The following is a 21,844-nucleotide window of genomic DNA, read 5'->3' as shown; positions in this document are numbered from 1 at the left end:
AAGGAGTGTTGTGTGGGGGAGTAAAGTGAAGGAGATGCAAGGAAGTATATGCAGGAGAGAGCGAAAAGAGGGTGGCGGAGAGGACAGCGATGAGGTGTAAGATACAAATGGAGGATTTCAGAAAGATGCGGGGAGAAAAAGAGCGTTAGAGTGGGGCAGTGCAGAGGAAGGTTGTGTAGAGGTAAGAATAGGTGTAATTGAGACACGCCAAGGACAGCTATCCCTTCCATATACCTTAGTAATGTTTATTTAACAGTCTCCGTATGTTTTCAGAATTGAAAAATAAATTGATTATTCATAAGAACATTTTTGTTGTTACTCATTTTTCTGATATGACCTTGCAAAGCAAATAAGCCTGGCTTGTTATAGGGCCATGTGCGTAATTGTGTGATGTGTGTGGATGCAATAACAGAAAGCTAACCGAGGCATCAAAATACTAGTAGGCTGGCACACTCGGGGAGTACAGGATTAAAGTTCACCTGTTTTAAGCCACATCCTTATTTACACATGCAACGCCTCTTGGAAAGGATTCCTAGTTAAGCATATTAAACCATGCCTCTTTTAGAGGCCCCACCCAGGAAACCTCCTTTAGGACTGCTCAGATACACACACACACGTGCACATATACACTCACACAGGTTTTAATACATTGCAGGATGCTACAATCATTTTTTTGTCTTGATGAAGACCCTATAACTAATCAACGCAGAAGCTTGAAACATCTACGCGTTTGCTTTATAGGTCAAATATTTATTTTACATAACTGTGTAGCCTGAACTGACACTGGAGTCTGTGCTTCTATGAGAATTGTTTCATTGAATCAATATTGTGTTTTTCCTTTATTGGTCTGCTGTTCACATTGATCACTTTCATTGCGCTGTCACATGGAGCATTGTACTGTTTTTAAATATCTGATTGAACAAAAATCAATACAAGACTTTTTTGTTAAAGAGTTTTTCCTTTATATATGTTCTTTTGGAGTTTAGCATAATTTGGATACCCAACTATCTCAAACACCTTGGGCAATGTTACCACAATTGGGAACACACCGGTGGAACTTGATATAGATAGGTACTACTCTACTGAAATCAATCTAATACCCAAATCCATATTTACTTTCACTCCTCTATCTAGAAACACCATGGACCTATTCCACACAACAGTCAATACAGAATAAGAACAGCAATACAAAAAATACTCATGCAAAAAACAATTCCTGCATGCTAATTTAACACTGGTAAAAAAAAAAAACTAGCAAAAAACTCAATGAAAAGCAGAAATAATAATAAAAGAAGTGGATAAGTGAGGTGGTCATTCTCATGCAACACCCAGATGACTATATTACAGAAGCAAACAGACACCTTAAAATTATTGTTGGACAAATGGTGCACTAAAAAATCCCAAAAAGAAGAGAACAATTACATATGTATTAATAATCCAAGCATGGCAACATTTTACTAAAGACCCAAGATATGTAAAAGAAGGAAGTCCTCTCATGCATGAACTCACATTCTGTCAGATTTGGTGATACATTAATCTTCATATACAACCCTTAATGCTGAACGTATTGCAGTATATTAAAGATTAAGAACATTTTGATCACCCTACTAAGCATCTCTTGGCAGATAGACTTTGCCATGGCTACTATTGTTGTTACTAGTCCAAACACCTCAATTGACAGCTGAGATGGACTAGAAACTATGAAAAGATCACTGGCCACTAGAACTGCTCACATTCTGATGGCTAACCAAAGTAAAATCAGATACTAGAAGCCTGTCCCTATGGAAATATGATCACCTTCAATCAAGATGTTAAAGAAAAAGATGCGAGACAGCTATGGGAGGCACCTTGGCCCCTCCATATGCTTGCCTTTGTTCAGAGTAGGTGGGAAGACACTGGCTATGCAGTGAGCCATACAGTGAATTTACACAATATAATATCTACATGGAAAGGTATATAGATGGCATTTATTCATTTGAAAATGACGAAGTGATAATCTCCAGAGATATACTGATATAATAAAACAGAACTTTTAACACCCGACTTACTTCACAACGATCCATCACACAGTTAGATTTCCTTCTCTTAACAATCTACTTCAACAACAACTCCATTCACACACAGTGGCCATTCTTCAAAAGGTAGCTTTCATACAATGCAGGGGGATGTATGACGTTACAACGCATACTTTTACCACGCATGCCTTTACAACCCAGTTTTTACATCGCAAACCTTTACAACGCGTAGCGCTTTGGGGTGCTGGATAGTGAAAAGTTTAATTTACTATTCCAACTCCAGTCCCCGTGGACACTAGGGAAGGTGTTGGATAGTAAATTAAGCTTATTCCCTATCCTAGAGCGCCCCCCAGCGCAATGCGTTGTAATGGTTTGCGTTGTAATGGTTGCGTTGTAATGGTAGTGCGTTGTAAAAGTTTTGTTGTAAAGGTTGTTCACCAATGCAGGGCTTCAAAGCACTTTCAAGGTGAGGGGAAAAGATGGCTCACCTTTAAGGATGGCTGACTAGATTTTTGTCAGTGACGTAAACCTCTCATGTGTAGTCGAGTAAAAAGGTGTTACCATTAAATTACACAAATGACTGCCATACAACAGCCCACACTGGTAAGGGAGGCACGTTTGGATTTAACCGCATCGCTGCGGCGGTTATTTTTTCGCTGCGCAGCTTTTTTCTAAAAGCCGCGTTAGATGACGAGCTCAGCTCGTCATCCGCACACGACCACCGTGGCTGATGACGAGCTGAGCTCGTCATCAGCATCGAAGGGGTTAAAAAGGGAGGGGTAGCTTTAGGCCTGTCTTGTACCAGCAGCAACACTGGACTTTGCTGTGGGTGCACTGAGGTAGTTATTGTGTGGTCCTACGAATTAGGAAGAACCAGACATCTGAAAAAATGGATCCTGTGCGAATCAATTGATAAATGCAAAGTGGGAGAGCTGATACTGACACCGGTGGGCTTTCATCCGTAGTCCTGCATGCTCATTCACTCACATTCAGTCTTCCTCCCACTGATTAGCTTTATGGGCTTCATTACAAGAATTACAGTTATCATGACTCAGCAGTTAACAAGTAAATACGCTCGAATTGGAATTCCAGGCTATTTGGAAAAATAACACCCCAAATGTCCTTCTCCCAGTCTTCTTTCACCAGGTAACACCTGGTGAAATGCCCGCGGAAAAAATAGTCGAGGATGGGTGGAAAACATGCAGGACACAGTGGGCATCGAATCGAATTATTGTTGCCTTAATTCCTTATTTCCGTGTTTGAAACTCAAAAGGGCCTGGTAATCCTCTCATTAGCGCCCGCCAGAGGTGCCGTATCCTGCTCTGTCAGTAATTCTGGGTGGAGGATTACAGATGCCAATCCTTCGCTTTGTCCGTCACTACAGCTAGTCACTCATTTACCTATTCATTCACTCACACACTTACAATCATTCTCACACTCTTTCCTCTCTTGCTCTAACCCTAATTCTCACATTTGCTCACTCTGACAAGTCCACACTCCTTCCCTCTCTCTCTGAAGCGCGTGGTTGAGGCATGGAGCGGAGGAGCCTTGAAGAGGGCGAGGAACCAGCCTTGAGGCTGCAGAAATTAAAACAAAAAGCACTTTTCATACTTCCAGAGATTCTTGCCCGTACCTGATCTGATCACTTCGCAGTTATTTTAATTAAGCACAATTTTGGACCTGGCAGAAATAGGAGGTGGCTCTGATGTTTGCCAAGTGCCTTCGTGAGTCATTTTTTCCTGGCTGGGGTGGTTGCGTCCGCGTACCTCTCCCGTGAGATGGTTATCATCTCGGTATGTTCTGAGAGTTCTTTCATTTCAGGATTACACTTTTCAGAATGCATCGGCCTGTAATAGCTGCAGTTTTGTGACTGGATTTTCGAAATATAAGGGCCCTTATTTATGAGGCCTTGCGTCAGTTTTGCGCTGCCGGTGCGTCACTTTTTGTGACGCACCAGCGGCGTAAAATATGCGCCTTGTTGCGCCATATTAAAAAATTGACGCATCTAGGTAGATGCGTCACTTTTTAAACCCCTGCGCCACATTATACCTGCGTCAGGTATAATGTATGCAAGTGGGGGCGTTCCCCCGCAAAAAGCCTCGTAATAGTGACGCAGTGAAATCTATGAGATTTCACTGCGTCACTTTTAGGATGCTGTTGCGTCAAAATCTTGCGCCTGCCTCACAGCAGGCGTAAGACTGCCGCAAGCCCTTTCACATGGGGCTTTCCCCATGTGAAAGGACGCATTGCTGGAGTTGCGTCACTTTTGTGACACACTCCAGCAATGCGTCACTTTTGCGCTTTCAGATACGTCAGAAATACTGACGTATCTGTAAGTCCTTGCGACATGCTGCATCATACATTAAATATGACCCATCATTGGTGTCGCAAGGAGTGCGCAGTGAAAAGTGACGCATCGAATTTATGCAGCAGGGTTGAGTAAATAATGCGGCAAGTAACGGCAATTATGCAGTCTGGTGTGGCACATTTTTTAATGCTATTACTTTGCGGAAACCCTTTCTTTTTGAGCTATTGTTGAGCCCCCCTCATTTTGGCACAGTCAGATGGACAGTGGCAGCTCCTCTGATAAGGCGCAGGAGCTTCGCCCCACTGAGATGGTCAAAAACGTAAAAATAAAATGTTAATAACTCATTGTTATTATGATTTTATTTTTACGTCCTTTGTGAGCTGGGGTGGTGGGGGTTCTCTGCTCACAGAGCAGGTCAGGGCAGGGCAGGGCAGGGCAGGGCAGGGCAGGGCAGGGCAGGGCAGGAGAGGAGTAGTTTGTCCACTCCTAGTTCCCATGATGCTTTGACCGGCCCCCTCGGGCCAGTCAAACCGTCATGCACACTTTGTATGTTCTCCATGTAGGCTGCATTACAGCCGGTATGGAGAACATGCCCAGGCACCCATTCTCTGGCTGAGCGCCGATCCACAGAGCTCGGACCAATCACAACGCTGCATTGCAGCGTTGTGATTGGCTATCGGGGGGGGGCTGGGAGACGGTTGCTTCCTTCCCTGCGGGCAAAGAGGACCGAGAGAAGGAGGAGGCGGCGGCAGATAGGTAAGTGTATTTTTATTTTTATTTTTATTTTTACTCCATCCCCCCTCTACCCCCCCACGACTCACTTCCTCACCACCAGTAAATACCGGCCGCCACTGCAGATAGAAGCCTGCAATGATTTTCTTTATCCCAGTTTATTCTTCACACCTCAAGTCTACTTCCCAATGTTTGTGTGCACATTTTCTTGGACACATTGGGACATTCACCCTAGACACAACTTCTTGTTACCTAGAAGCATTTGATCATTATGTAGTTCATAGTACTTTTAATTAGAAAAGACACTGTCTCCAGTAAGCCTTCAGTCCTTTCTTTTCTGTGCATCAGACATGCACAGGACTCGCTTGGTACCAACCATCGTAAAAAATTAAAATGTAAATTGATACTTGTATAGCGCACTACTCACCCGCAAGGGTCTCAAGGCGCTTGTACGAATACCGCTGTGGAACCCATCCTGGCTTTCCCTGTGAGGCGTCAACTCCTGGGCACCCCCAAGGTGGTGCCAGGCATCCTTAGCGTTGTGGGGGCCGTTGTGGAGATTAAGCAAGCTATTGCCCAGAATTGCAGAGTGGGACTCCATGATTGGAATAGGCACCGAGGCGAGAATTATCAGGTCCGTGGATTATTTGAGCCCAAGACCCGCCGAGGCGGGGAATTGAACCTCTGCATCAGGGTCTGCCACTCTAATCATTGAGCCACACTTCTCCACTGGACATCCAAAGCTTGCCGGTCTGATGGACTCTCTCTGAGCTCCAGCAGTGCTCGGCGTCTCAAGAACATTCACTGGAGAAGACAAAAGATGTGTCTTTAATGTTCTAATGCATTAAGAACAGGCAGGCAATATGTCCCTTTTCCATGCATTGGCACGTTAAACCTAGACCTATTGGCATTCCAAATGTGTATTCTAATACCATCCATGCCCCCACAGTATGAAATAACCCCACTACCACTGTTTAGTACTAGCACACCCCCTAAGTTCGGGTCTAGTCTCGCCTCTGATTATTGTTGTTTATCGTAAAACTTTGTTTATACATAGAAACTTACCTTCACAATATTTTAGTCCTCAATATTTTTGACATGATATTTTGTCCGCACAATCTTTTTCTCAAATATTTTGTCTAAACACAAAAGCCACTCAATCATGTCCTAACATGAACTGAGGTGACCTCATTCTGGCCCGAGGCCACCACTCTCTCGTGACGCTGGAGGCTTTTCACTCATCCAGCATCTTTCATCACACAGCAGTGTGTGCCCTGGAACAATAAATAATAAAATATAAAAAAACTGGCGAGATCTGCCGAAGGTCGAAAACCCACACCCGCCTCCAGCCCACAATGACATTGACCAAGAACTCCCGGCTTCTGAGAGCTGGACGGATCCATGCAAGCGAACCCAAGGGCGGTTCTGGCTGGGGTGAACCAGAGTGGCTCAGTGTGTTTCTCAATCTCTCACTTCCCTTGACATGCAGCTGGGTGGAAGATGCCAAGTAAATAATGGTACGACTGAAAAGAAAGTTGTGGCAATCTTTTTGCTTTTGTTTTCAAAATGCTAGGGTTTATCCCAGGGCCTGCAAGATATTGAGAAATGATGGACAATGTCAAGCTTTTGAACCCAGATAAACATGCTTTCCTTGCCTGGTCAAATGGTAGTAAATGAATTGGAAATACAAGGATACCTTGCCTAATGCTTCCCTGGGGATGTATGTCGTTACTACGCATGCTTTTACAACGCATGCCTTTACCACGCAGGTTTTACAATGCAAGTCGTTACAATGACTTGCGTTGGGTGGCGCTGGATAGTGAATAGTTAAATTTACTATTCCAACTCCAGTCCCCGTGGATAGTATGGAAGGTTTTGGATAGTAAATTAAACTATTCCCTATCCTACAGCGCCCCCCAGTGCAAGTCGTTGTAACGACTTGCGTTGTAAAAGTTGCGTGGTAAAGGTACTGCGTGGTAAAAGTTGCGTTGTAAACGCTGTTCCCCGTCCCCTGGTACCCCTTGGCTTTGACTCTGGTTTCTCCCTCCATGGGCCGTATAGGATGGGCTTTTCCGGCTCCGCGAGGACTCCAAGGCCGCTATTTCATTGATTGAGTGCATTATTTTCAGATAGTGCAGCTCGGGAGCAGCATGCAAGGTTTATCTCTTTCTGAACTGTGCTCTCTAAAATAATTTTCTAACTCAGAGAAATGATTGCTGCAGGCACTTTAATCAGGTGCCCAGTTCTGTGCGGCACCAGAAAAGCCCGCCATGATGGGGCACCTGGAAGCTGACGTTCACGGTCTGTACGCAGCACTGATTCAGTGCAGTCTGTCTAGTAATATCAAGGATTACTATGTCAATTGGTGTATTTTAATTAAGCCTCCCTGTTTGCCATTTTTACTGATTTTTACAGATAAATACAGACAGAAAACATTAATTTTCTTGTCTGTATTTAATTTTAAATGTGTATAAAAACAGAAATTTGGTTGCTATTTGAGTAATTCTAAATACTGTCTTCTGCCATGACTGCCAGGCCAATAACTATGTGGATTGATAGATAAGGGAGTTAAAAAAGAAAATAATTTTAGTAAAGAAGCTTTAACAGCAGTAGATATGCACAAGGCTGATACCACTGAAACCTGGCAGACATTCAAGCATGACTGCATATTTATTGGTTAAATAAATGTGGAAATATACTAATTTCAGCTTAATTTTTCCACAAAATCCAAAATAAATACGGATAAATACAGATAAAATTAGCAAAAAATAAATATGGATAAATACAGATGGAAATGACAAAAAAATAAATACCATAAAATCGGGAGCCCTAATTTTAATATAGAGGGCCCTGTCAACCAGGACACAGGAATGCCCGCCCCTCCGGTGTGAAGTTGGTTCAATAGTTCTTCCCCTGTGCGACCCATGGAGTTTAAGACTTATGAGGCTGCAGTGCTGCCACTTAGAAACTTATACCACGTCAAAAGAATATGAAGAGCTCTTCGCCACTTTTTGACGGGAGCATTATACCTGTGTTTGATGTCGCTAACTGGCAGTGGAGGTACGTAGAAGCTCACTATCCCTGCGGACAATGAGTCCACTGCCGATGGAAGTGAGACAGAAGCATTGCCCAATGGTTTTGGGTCATTGCTGTAGGAGCAAGGCTCAGGGTCTAATTGCAAGTGTGGTGATCCATTGGACTGCCAAACCCGCGGTGACATGGCGTGGTGGCCACCCCTTCACCGTTGGTTCGACGGCATATAGCAACTTTGGTGGTTGGACCGCCATGGGACCACCACAACTGCTGGGGATCTGCGATCCCTCACCGTTTGCACGGCAGTCTGGGGCAGCAATATGCTGGCGGTGCCGCTGCCCCACTGCCAAACATGGTATGACTTTCGTGACCGCCACACTTTTCATGGCGGTAATCCTGCCATGAAAAGTGTGGTGGTCAGGAAATTAAGGGGGTCCTACAGGGTCCTCACATGCCCTTGTTCCTGAGGGTGAATGTAGGGGGCCACATGGTGTGCCCCCCTGTGTGCACCCACCTCAGTCCTGCACGACATGGACTGCAAAGTCCATGATGTGCAGGAACTTGCTTTGCCACTTCCTTGGCGCTGCAGTTCAAAGGGTCAAATATGAGCCTTTGAACTCAACCGCCGCATGATCGCCGCCCGCCCGCCAGACCACAAAATGACACGTAATCTGGCAGGCAGGAGTTGACTTTGACAGTGTGGGAGCGGGGTGCTGGCATTAATGCCTGTTCCCACACCGCCAAAGTCGTAATCAGACCCTTAGTGCCTAGTACTGGGATGTGGTGGCAAGCTGACTGTCAGAGGAGGTCAGCATTAGTCTGTGGTGGTAGGACCCCTGAATGTGGCGGTGGAGAGCTCTGTGTTTGTCAGTGGTCTGTACACTGCCTGACGAGGTGCACAGAGGCTCAATATTTCTCTGTGCAGGTTGGCTAGCTGCCAGAGGTGGAATCACCCTCAGTCTGTGGTGGTGCACCACAACGGCCACAGAAGGTAAGCAGAGGTCTGTGTTGAGGGGTTCATCATTAGAGCAAGTTACAGGAGCTCAGAATTGTTATTTGGTGGTGGGCCCACTGCCTGAGAAAGAGGGCAGGAGTTCAGCATTGTCTGTGGTGGTAGACCCACTCTAGAGAAGGCAGGCTGCACAAGGCCGTCCACCAACATTCTGTAAAATACCTCTGTTAGTTAATCAAAATTGCTAGCAAAAAATGAGTCTTAAAGAGTTATTCTTACAACATCTAAAGATACTCTCAAACATTCATTCCCAGGCAACGATCCTAAAAGGATGGAAATATGGAATGCTCTTTCCTCTCATACAAAGCTCACTTCTCAAACTCAAAGACAACTTTATTGCGGTCAATAGACCATAAAAGTGCAAAATAACATGTTGCTAAAAAAATATTCTCAGATAGATAATCTTAAAACATCGAAGGCCCAATGGTTACAGCTCCGAATTTCTGCTTTTATCCACCCCCCCCCCCCCCAAAAAAATGCAAAATTCATTACAGCTCGTAGATAAAACCATTTAAAAAGTATGCTCACTTCTTGCCTCCATACAGTCAATCCGGACCCAAAGATCACTAGTTGTTGCTGCTCAACTTCTACCACTTTCACCATCTTCTTTAAAATTCCTCTCTCTTTTCTGACCAGATTCAGATATCAATATTGTAACTGTGAGACAAAATTGATAAAAGCTAATGGTATCTGTGATGCTAGCTCATATCAGTGAACTATTAGTAAAAAATATCTCCTAATGCTAAATTGATATCTTACAAAAGAAAATATTTGATATCCTTATTCCATTTAGCTAATAAAAACTATAACCTGTACGTAGATAGATACTAAATCACTTCCTGTTCATAAATGGCGGTCTTTGATTCTCTTTATGAGGAAATGTATAAATATTCCTCCTAACAAACTTGGTAAATGCTCAGTAACATATTAATTATCTTGGATTCCTGATAATATATATGTTGCATTTTCATCTAATTATCATAATGCGTCTTGTACTCCTGTCTTATCTGTTGCGTCTTATTTGGTACGTTAATTTACATATAATTTTGTGTTTTGACACTTTACTCATAGGCAACTACCTGTTACTTTAAGCTTATGATTATTTTTTTTAATTTGCCATAGCTATTTTTTTATATTTCCATAAACATTTGTCCTTTTACACGGTCCTTGTCTATTATTTGCCTGTTTTATTACATATAATATTTTGGGCACACCAATATTGTATTTTACATTCATGTGTGTCTCTTGACAAGGTATAAACCAACCCATGTTCACCTTTCATGTTCCTAGATGTTTGTACTCTGTACAATGTAAATAGTGTGCACTCGTGTTCTTATAGCCCTGTCATATACATACATTTGTCGCCTTTTCACATTACTCCTCGTTCCCAACCATGGTTCTTCACATTATGCAGCTCTTATTCAGACAACTTAACCAGGGGTTTGCGTATGAGTAGTTTTTGATCAGTTGTTCTTTCATCTTTTCATCTGGTGGGCTGGGCTAAGAATTTAGGTCTTCGATTTCCCATCTGCTAATTTTCTTCTCTGGCTAGGCTTGGGATTTGAGCCGTAACCCGATAGAGTTTTGTAATCTGACGAGCCTATTCGCAATCTGAATATTGTAGTATGTAAATTAGTACTAAAGTAGTATAATGCAAATACTAAAAATGCTATTCAGAAACCTATGGGCGAAGGTCTCAGTCTCCATGTCTCCTTACTTTTCTTTGTGGAGATCTCAGTTCTAGGTGAGGGAGATCTCTGCACATGTAGGGATAATGTTTTTGTGGTAAATGTGAGAGAAACAATGGGAAGTAGCTCGAAAATTGGCAATACATATTACTAAATGGGACGGAATTAGGGAGATTAAAGGAGAGCTTTCGGGAGGGAAGTTCTAATACAAACACACTCACAAAAGAGTAAAACTATTGCAATTCACAGACTGCACTTCTAAAGTTACTACTGCCGAAAGGCGGCAAAACAAGTCTAAATTTACATCATCCAGACCTGGAATAAGTCAAGTACCAATTTTGGAAAAGGTGATGGACAGAGTTTCTGAATGATGCAGAATACTCCTACCCAGTCAAGAGATCAGGGCTTGATCCATCACCGTTTTTTAGCTCACTGCACCATCCCAGCTCAGAACCTGGCTATGTGCAAATTAGTCTGTTCCTGTCCCAGTGCATTATGGGAACAGGGCAAACCAAACTACCAAGCCAATTCTTATACTGGGAAGGAGACAAGCTTCCGGGGACCGGTTTCTGGCATTTCAGCTGTCGTCGGCCCGGCTTGCTTGAATCCTGATGGTGCAATGAGCTAGGGACTCACGTCTGAGTATAACCTCCCACACTTAGTGTGGATAAAATCAATTTTGGAAAAGGTGATGGACAGAGTTTCTGAATGATGCAGAATACTCCTACCGAGTCAAGAGATCAGGGCTTGATCCATCACCGTTTTTTAGCTCACTGCACCATCCCAGCTCAGAACCTGGCTATATGCAAATTAGTCTGTTCCTGTCCCAGTGCATGATGGGAACAGGGCAAACCAAACTACCAAGCCAATTCTTATACTGGGAAGGAGACAAGCTTCCGGGGACCGGTTTCTGGCATTTCAGCTGTCGTCGGCCCGGCTTGCTTGAATCCTGATGGTGCAATGAGCTAGGGACTCACGTCTGAGTATACCCTCCCACACAGTGTGGATAAAATCAATTTTGGAAAAGGTGATGGACAGAGTTTCTGAATGATGCAGAATACTCCTACCCAGTCAAGAGATCAGGGCTTGATCCATCACCGTTTTTTAGCTCACTGCACCATCCCAGCTCAGAACCCGGCTATATGCAAATTAGTCTGTTCCTGTCCCAGTGCATGATGGGAACAGGGCAAACCAAACTACCAAGCCAATTCTTATACTGGGAAGGAGACAAGCTACCGGGGACCGGTTTCAGGCATTTCAGCCGTCGTCGGCCCGGCTTGCTTGAATCCTGATGGTGCAATGAGCTAGGGACTCACGTCTGAGTATACCCTCCCACACTTAGTGTGGATAAAATCAATTAGTCAAGTACCATACATGGCCACTCACAGGTACTGCAACACACTCCTATAGACAACAAAGACGGCAGGGAAATAGAATAACATCACATAAAAACTAATGTTAAATGAATTAAGTTATTTCTGCACATAAATAATATATATTTTAATGTTTTAAAATCACACATAATTATACATTTTTGTATTATTTTAAAATTGAATACCAATTGAAATAGTAAATTAAAGTTTTAAACGGTCAACAAAATTGCATAATAATTTAAAACAAGTAAAACTCAAATAACATGTAGTACATATTATATCAAAATAAATATGTTAGTGAGACTGAACAAATATTTTTAAAATTATTATTTAAAAATGTTTTGTATTAAATGAATATATTTAGACTAATTGTTTCATACTCATTTAATTTGATGAGTTCATGTGCTACAGCATTTTATTATTTTTAAAAAGCTTTTTTTTAAACAACTGCACTTGCAAAAACAGCATGGCTTAAACATACAAGAAGATCCACTGAGTGCAATATGCTTTTTATTACCAACAATAATGTCAGAGAAGGCATCACGGCCAACTCTATAAGTTCATAGCGATGTCTTCTATGGTATGAAAGTAATGTTGGTGTTTTTTAATAGTTAAAATGCACTGTTGAATGGACCCTGGACCACACTTACATGAAACTGTTGAAAGGTGGTGTATTACCCCTGTGTAAAGAACCTAAACAAACATACAATAGTATTTAACAATGGATATCTGTGTTATATTATGATCTGTGTTCAAGTATGTGTGACTAGCTTGCACTATTATTGTGATGTGCTTTGGTGTGGGAAACACATGCACTGAGGACTGTGGCACAAGTAAATGTAATAATTATCCGCTCACACAAACCTTGCCCATTCTTTTCAAGGCTGCGACTTCATGACGCAAAGCTCATCAAAGATCGCCGCTATCACCTGCGGACCTACCCCAACTGCTTTGTGGCCAAAGAGCTCACGGATTGGCTGATCGACCACAAGGAGGCTCCCGACCGTGAGACAGGCAACCGGCTGATGCAGAAACTTATGGACCACACCATCATCCATCATGGTGAGAAGACATCCTGTCCTATGCATCTTATGCCCGATACTTAGAAGATCTACTTCTCCCCTGTGTCAAAGCGTGCTAATAGGAATAACGTGTTACTTTACAAAGTGCTTCGTACCACATTCCTTCTGTTTCCTAAGGCCACATGTATCAAAGGGTTTTACCCATTCTGTGTCTATGGGAAAATGTGTTCATACATAGGGCCCTATGTGCCTCAAATAACAATGTAGATATTACTCAGATGAATGCAACTCAATTGAGTGTCCTCTGAAGGATGGATGGCTGAGCTGGTGCTGCTGGGAGGTGGACTTGTGAACTGCAGATCACTACATTTTTCAAAGGCAAGCTTGTAGCTCTGTAGCTACAAGCTTGCCTCTGAGCTTACCTCAAGCAATATTATTACACATCTACAAGCTTGTAGGTTGTAGATATGTGATAACTAGCAATGTGCTAGTTATTACATATCTATCGCATACTCTGCAATTGCCTGCCTGAAATCGTGTTTCACTGTAGCCAGCTTGATATCTCAATGAAACACAAACTTCGCACTGCACTTTAAACACCATGGGGCATATTACCAACAAATAGCGATAATTATTGCTATGTTGGCTTAGCGGCAATATTATTATCGCCGAGCTCCGCCGATTTTTATCGCAGATAAACCTTGCTATTACCAAGGTTTATCTCAAAAGCGATAAAAATCGGCCACAATGCATGAATATCGCTGAAAAGTCAGCGATATTCATGCATTACCGAGCTAATGCTCTTAGCCATGTTATCCACCTACCATTCGATAACATGACTAAGAACTGCTCTGGGCCGGCGTTAGCTTTTGGAGATATTCGCGCTTAGCGCGAATATTTCCAAAAGTAGATAATAGGAGATAGCGATGTTAGCGACTGTTTCCAGTTGCTAACATCTTGGCACGCCCACTTTGCATGTCATTAGCGATAAATATCGATGACATGCAAAGTGGGCCCCAAGATGATTGCTATCTCCTACTAGCTGTCCCTAACTGGTGTTAGCGACAGCTAGGTAATAGGGAGATAATTTTATCTCCGCTTTAGCGGGAAAATTCCAGCTAAAGCGCTATAAGGCCCTTGGTAATATGCCCCCATATTGATTATTAACTCTCTGTAGTAGAGCAAATGTCAGGCCGAGTGCAAGTGGTGCAGCTGATCGCTCTTCCCATAAGAGTGACACCTCAGATGAAGACATTTTGCGCTGATGCTTGTTTAATTGAATGAATTGAAATACCCAGTGCAAGTGATGTTTGCTAAGTCTGTAGCCTATGCCATACAGGAAACGGGTTTACCTAAAAAGGGTGCACCCGAAAGCTGATGTTTATGTATTTGCCTTTTGAAACTTGTGCAGCATTTCTAGGCAATATGTGTGCATTCATTATATATGTTTAAATACAAAAGGATCAAGATAAATCTATGGTGAATTGAAAACGGAGACGAATAGTGCTAGTGTCAGAGATCGAAAGAGTGACAACTACTTTTACTTACAAAATTTAATTCCAAAAACATTTAAGGGTAGATTTACAAACTGCTTCTTGGGTGCAACACATGTTTCTGCTGCACTCTTGAGCCTTAGGCTCTATTGTACATAAGCACTGGGTTTTGTTTCACGCTGTGGCACTTGAGTGCTCTGGCAAAACCTTAGTAAATGTACTTCAGTCTTTGGAAAGCAAAACTGAACTTCGAACAGTGACATTACCGTAATATAACCTTGCCACAACTTGTCTCCAGCGCCCAAACTGGCTATAACTTGAGTTAGAATAGCAAATAAAAAGGAGGAAGAGACATATAAGAAAACAGGGCTAAAGGGGGAAATGCAGGAGCAAAAATAATCTACAAGAGTGTGACAAAGAGCCATGAGGTGTTTGGTGGTGGAAGACAGAGGCATGAGTGGCTGAAGACAATGGAGCCATGGTATCCTAACGCTCGCATTTAGCAACACCAGCAGCAGGTTCATAAGAAAAACATTGGGGCCCTGCATTATTTATTTTAGCACAGAATGTCAGCTCTGCTGCCTACCTCTGAGTACCTCCTACCTCTCTTTGCATCTTGACTTCCATTCCTCCCAGTGTCACGTCCCACTCTTTTTGGCATTCTTTAATTATTTTCATATTTCCTTTTAATTTCATCTGTCTCTTCCAGCCACACTCCCAGGTTCTTCTGTCATTTACTGTCACTTACTGCCATGTCTCCATCTGCACTCTGCTTTGGTTCTCCTGAACTTCTTTCATTTTTAACCATCTCTGACCCCGCCCTCTCTGCTGACCAGATGCCCAAGGCCTTCTACCCATAATGCACTTTCAGCCCACCTGGGGACACACAAGCCTTTTGGTGACAAAACAGACAAGGACAATTCCTTACGTCAGTATGACGTAACAACCTTAATGGTAGACTGCACATTCATCGCCAGTTATATATGGATGCCTTTAACGGATAGGAGGCAGTGGAGAAACTAGTGTGTCGTGGGCCCCTACTTTGTGAAACACAGCAACAATGATGGCATAGTGGCCCCATCAGTCCTCTGTGCCCTGGTGCCACTGCAACAGCCGTACGAAAAAAAGCTACTGTCAGGGGCGGCCTTAGGCATGTACAAGCTGTGCACCTGCACAGGGCCTCCAAACCCCAGGGGCCACCACGCCAATGTATATCCTTAATATAATAATCCTCTGAGGATGGATACATATTTGCGTGGCGGACCTTAGCAGGGATTTGGCGGCCGCCGGCTCTGTTCCACTTCCAAACACTCTGACCCCTTCTCTTCACTGGCCTCCATGCTCTGCCCCGCCTGGACCCCCTCTTCCGGGGCCCCCTACCTACGCTCCCTGCCCAGGGCCGCCATGAGCCTAGAGCCGCCCCTGCTACTGCCCTGACAGCAGCTGTATTGTATAACTCAACTCATGTTTTCGACCGAGGGTGGATGACAAACCGAGGGGCTTATTTACAAGCCGCTTGGGCCCTCGGTGCGTCACTTTTTTTGATGAACCGACAGCGTAATGGGCTTTCCCATATTTACAAGGCAGCCTAAAGTCACCCTGCATGACTTTTCATGGCCTTATAAATATGGGCCCCTTTCACGCATTACTCTGCGTGAAAGGGCCGTTACATGGGTGTTGCTGTGGGTGTTTCCACGCGACATCCATGGAACCCGACACATTCCCAGATTTACAACATTCTGTAAAAGCGTTTAAATCCTACGCAGCCCCAGGGGCGGCATAGAAATGGCGCAATGAGTAGAAACACTTGTATTACTCCGTGTTTTATCCTCTTTCTATGCATGCTGCATTTTGCAGCATGCATAGAAAGAGGAAAAAGTCATCAATTTTTGTTTTTGTGCAGGAAGGCATCCCTTCCTGCACAAAGGCAATCATCCCCGCGGCGCAGGCACCCTTGCAAAATCACACAAGGGGGCCTGCACTGCCGCATGGCAACCAATTGTGTGCCAGTGCAGAGGTAAGCACGGGGATGCGTCATATCGTTGTTAATACAACACATCGCTGTGCTTTGCAAATGACGCAGCACGGCGCAGCCAAACGGCTTGCAACGCCGTGCTGCATTATTTTCTTGTAGGTGAGGCCCTGAATGTATCTGTCTGCATGTCTTTTGACAGTGGGGCCACACAGTGATCCCTGTTGAGTTAGTCCACTGATGACAAGTGGCTTGGAAGGATAAGGGGGCAAAATTACAAGCCCCTTGCGCCCCTTTTACACAGCCGTTGGGTCACTTTTGTGATGCAGCGGCGGCGCAAAAGATGCGCCATGGTGCGGGGTACTTACAACGTGACGCATCTGGGACATGTATCAAGTTGTAAAGCCCTGCGCCAGAAGGAGGCGTTCCTGGGCAGGGAGGGCGTTCCGGCGCAGGAACGCCTCCTAAAAGTGGCTGAGTGAAATCTACAAGATTTCACTCAGTCACTTTTGGGCCACTGCTGCGTCAAAACCCTGTGCCTGCTTGAAGCAGGCGTAAGGATTGACGCAGCATTAACAAGATAGGGCCCCCCAGAGCCTTGCTGGAGCTGCGTCGCGCTTGCGACGCAACTCCAGCAATACGCCGCCTTTACGGCACAGATGCGTCACGCATCTGTGCCGTTTTTGCCTATGCCTCCGCCACCATTGATGCGCCGCATTGTAAATGCGGCGCATCAATGGTGGCGGAGGCATGGCGCACAATAAGTGGCGCATCCCTGCTAATGTGCAGGGATGCAGCACTTATTGTAAATCTGCCCCAAGGTAGTTACCGGACCTGTTAAACACCAAGGGCCTCGTTTATGCGGCTGTGTGTCACTTTTACGCCGCCGGTGTGTAACTTTTTGTGACGCACCAGCAGCGTAAAAAATGTGCCTTGTTGCACCATATTTACAAAGTGACGCATCTAGGTAGATGGGTCACTTTGTAAACCCCTGCACCACATTATACCTGCTGCAGGTATAGTGTATGCAGGGGGGAAGTTCCGGCGCAAGAAAGGATCGTAGAAGTGACACCGTGAAATCTACAAGATTTCACGGCGCCACTTAGGACACAAATGCGTCAATATCTCACGCCTGCCTCACAGCAGGTGTAAGACTGGCGCAGGCCCTTTCACATGGGGCTTGCCCCATGTGAAAGGACACATTGCTGAAGTTGCGACACTTCTGTAACACACTCCAGCAATGCGTCACTTTTGCGCCATACAGATACGTCAGAAATACTGACGTATCTGTAACTCCTTGCGACATGATGCGTCATATTATAAATATGACGCATCCAGCATGTCGCAACGAGGGCGCAATGAAAAGTAACGCATTGCTGTTTTCACGCAGCGATGCGTCACTTTTCATAAATGAGGCCCCAACAACCTGGACTGAGGTATTTATAAGTATGCGGAAAATATATTATGTTCTGTATTCAAACTGGGAAATGAGGCATAATATGTGGAATTCTTTGCATCCCACTCTGAATTCTGCATGACCTAACAAAATCCACCCGGGGAAAATTATGAGGATGTTGAGTTTAAAGCGTGTGGGGATTACCTGGTTCATTAAATTCTATAGGATGTGAAATTCCAAATCCTGCTCAAACATACGTTTACAGAAGGATTAGCATTTTACGACCCAACTGTGGCAGGCTTAGGACACTACCCTGGCTTGGAGTGAAAGTTTAATGCAGAATGGCCTAATTTGGTAAGTAGCAAATTCGTCTAATTTCTTAGGCACGTGAAGCCTCCCACTTTTCTGTTCACCTGAGATCTCAGGTGCAACCGTAGCAGAGCGAAGGCTGCAGTAAAATTACCCAACATACCAAACCTACCCAGTACCCACTTGATTAACCTTTACCCTCCCTTTTTTGCCACTTTACACTACATTTCCCATCTTTATTTTCCCTCTCACTTCAAGTTTTTTATTTCGATTTTATCATCTGTACATCTATTTCTTTCACTCCATGTGCCCCCCTCCCCCACTCCCATCTTTACCCTCATCTGCCCTGTATTTGCCCGCTCTCGCCTTAAATGACGCAAACAATAAACGTCAGCGTGTCGTTTGTCTCACTCGCTGTGCCCTTCTCCACGGGCCAGCAGGCCCCAGCAGACCCAGCCGCCTGTACCATCACCTTGGTAGCGCGGGGGGAGGGCAGCTCCGGTCTCTGCCCTTTGCTCCCAGGTGAGCGCGGTGCTGATTAATGTGTTCCCCAGGGCAGTGATTTTAATATCGGGAGAGAGCGAGTGGATATTTTTAGCGAGGTGTTTCCCGGTTACCGTCCGCGGCATTGTTAACCATTAACTGTTTAATGCTGTTCACGTGCCATTGGCGTGAACCAAATTGGCTCCTTACGAAAACAGGCACATGCCGCCATTGAACCCTTCCTGTAAGGACAGCATGAGGTCGCCCTGAGCCACCTCCCATCACACTCCTCGAACGTTTGAGTCTTCAGGGGGGCAGAGGGGGCAGATTTACAAGCCCCTTGCGCCGCCGGTGCTGCGTGACGCACCAGCGGCGCAACCTGCTAAGTGATATTTACAAGAACAGGTAAAGTCACCCTGCGTGACTTAACCTGTGCTTGTAAATATCGCCCCTGTTCACGCAACACTTTGAGTGTTAGGGGCGTGACATGGGTGTTGCTGTAGGTGTTCCCGCGCAACACACATGTCCACTGATGCATTTCTAGATCTATAAGAAATCGTAAAACTGGAAATGCGTCAGAATGCTACGCCACCCTAGGCGAGGTACAACGAGGAGAAATGCTTTCATTTCTCCTCGCTTTTTTCCCCTTTCCATGTGTGCTGCCTTCTACAGCACACATTGGAAGAGGAAATCACCTCAATTGATTGTTTTTGTGCAGGAAGGGGCACCTTCCTGCTCAAAAACAATCTCCCCACAACGCAGGCATCCTTGCCATGAATGAAGCACGGCAGGAGGCGTTTAAGTCCCGGCTTATGGTTTTACGGTGGTAACGATTGGTGCAATTAAGATTGTTGTTTCGGCATTGAAAATCGGTCCACCTTGTGATTTTATAACGGAGCAACCCATACCTGTTTAGTGCTACAGGTCCTGAAAAAGGTGATATTTATCAAAAAGAGAGTGGATATTTGGTCCAGAAAAAGGTGTGGCCTACTTATAATAGTAAAACCGGCACTTCGGACGAGACTTATTCCCTTCTTCGTATAATATTTTCTCATTTTTAGAGCAGGTTTAAGAGTGTTTCCACCTGAAGTTTTAACCACCAGGGAGAAATAGGTGTCTTGGAGGAAGCAGCCCCTTTGGTTAATGTTTTGCATCACCACAAGTGAATATATGAAGGTGTTGGAAGATATTTTATGATTAAGCCTGAAGAAGGTGGTTGGATCCTTTAAATACCACCGAAACGCGTCGCTTTCTGGATTTTATGATCACTAAACCCTATGGGCTCTCATTGACAAAACAATAGAAGTACTCATCTTGATGTAGAATCTGAATGACGCTCTGGGTTTAGTATTTGTCCTTTCAAATTCTGCACTTTTTAATTATTGTATTCTCCCTGTTTGTATTTGTGATTTACTGCATATGTTGAAAAATCATGTGATTTATTGTGGATTTTTTTATCGTTATCAAACTTTTTAATTCATGAATAATACTTAATAAATAAGTATTCGCATATTGGATCTGCTATTTATGTTGGTGAATGGGTGACTGTATGCATATGTGGAATGTGTTTATGACGGTATGCTCATAGAAAGTCCAAAGGGAATTTCTTGCTGGCTTGTTGCAAGGGTGCCTGCGCCGGCGCATGGCAGCAGCATGTGCACCAGCGCAGGGCAGAGATGCGACATATTGTTGTAAATATGTCTCATCCCTGTGCTTTGAAACAAACGCAGCATGGCCCAGCAAAATGACTTGCGGCACTGCGCTGCATTAGTTCCTTGTAGATCTTCCCCTGAGAATTTTAAGGATAAGCAGAGCCAATTGACATCAATGTGCATAAAAACGTCTTTGAAGGGTGACGCCAAGTTTTCTGGGCGGGCAAGTCCATTGAAGTCTATGGAAGGCATTTCATTTCTTTGGTTGGTGAAGATCAGTTCCAGGAGGTTGAGTGTAACTGAGATGTATGCTGTATCCCACTCCCTCCATTTGGTCCCCACTTTTTGGCTGTGGCGGCTCCTCCGCTAAGGTGGAGGAGCGTCGCCTCACTGCCTTTTTGAAGTGAAACAAAGGGAAAATAAAATGAAAAGAACTTGCATTATTATCATTTTATTTTCTCCTACTTCTGCAGCTTTGCATTGGGGACAGGGGAGAAATGGGAGCACCCTCCGAAGTGCACAATGACTGCTTGGCCGGCACTCTCAGGCCGCCCAAAACAGTCTTGCACACTTCGCATGTTCTCCACGCAGGCTGCATTTTACAGCCTGAATGGAGAATAGGGCCAGGCTCCCAGTCAGCGTCTGAGCGCCGGAACACGGCCCTCAGTACAACCACAACGCTGCTAAGGCAGCATTGTGATTGGCTGACTGGGAGCATAGGTTTGCTTCCTGTTGAGGCCGAGCAAGGGAGGACTACGGACGGAAGAGAGGCGCTGCGATGAAGTGGCTAGAAGGTAAGTTTATATTTCTTTAAAAAAATAATACACATACTCCCCCCCGCAGGCCCCCCACCCGTTCCTGCCCCTCAACCGCCGATTTGTGCCGGCCGCCACTTCTCTTTTGGTATCCGAAGAGAGACCAGAGTAAGCAACACTTCATTGGTTCCTCGCTCAATCGTATAGTTGCTTCCCACCATTACACTGAGTTTATTGCGTCACTTGAGGGCACTGGGGTACTCATGGAGGACGTCAACAAACTCCACTTATCCAGAAGTCCCGACACGCCGTCTCTTCAGAGTTTATGATTTACTGGCACAACATGGAAGAATCTAGGTGCACTCTCCTCCGGGTCATGTTTATTAATTAACACAACTAATGAAAATCAGACTGAACAAAAAAGTTTGTTCCTATCAGGGTCTAGGAATTGGAGAGTAGTGCCCTAGGCCAAGTTGATTGGAAACAAACTCTACACATGTCACTTTAAGAATATTTTTTAAACTGAAATCTGAAAGTCATCCTTTAAACATAATGAAATCCATGGAAGTTTGCGAATTCATTGAACGTGTTTCGTACTTTA

The 21,844-nt window shown here is 44.3% G+C and overlaps 1 protein-coding gene across 1 annotated transcript in view; it reads left to right on the top strand.

The window, feature by feature from the left end:
* The window catches only part of LOC147706333 (DEP domain-containing mTOR-interacting protein-like), a 151,730-nt gene that overhangs the window by 40,816 nt on the left and 89,070 nt on the right, over positions 1-21,844 (top strand). The window contains exon 3 of the mRNA XM_086932818.1: positions 13,045-13,223. Coding sequence (XP_086788944.1) covers positions 13,045-13,223 — 179 coding nt within the window. The remainder of the gene's footprint in view (positions 1-13,044; positions 13,224-21,844) is intronic.

Source organism: Lissotriton vulgaris, chromosome 7 (genome assembly GCF_964263255.1).
Source record: "Lissotriton vulgaris chromosome 7, aLisVul1.2, whole genome shotgun sequence".
In the NCBI taxonomy this organism is placed as follows: Eukaryota; Metazoa; Chordata; class Amphibia; order Caudata; family Salamandridae; genus Lissotriton; species Lissotriton vulgaris.
Note: the sequence above shows the minus strand (reverse complement) of the source record. Positions and strands in the feature narration are given on the sequence as shown.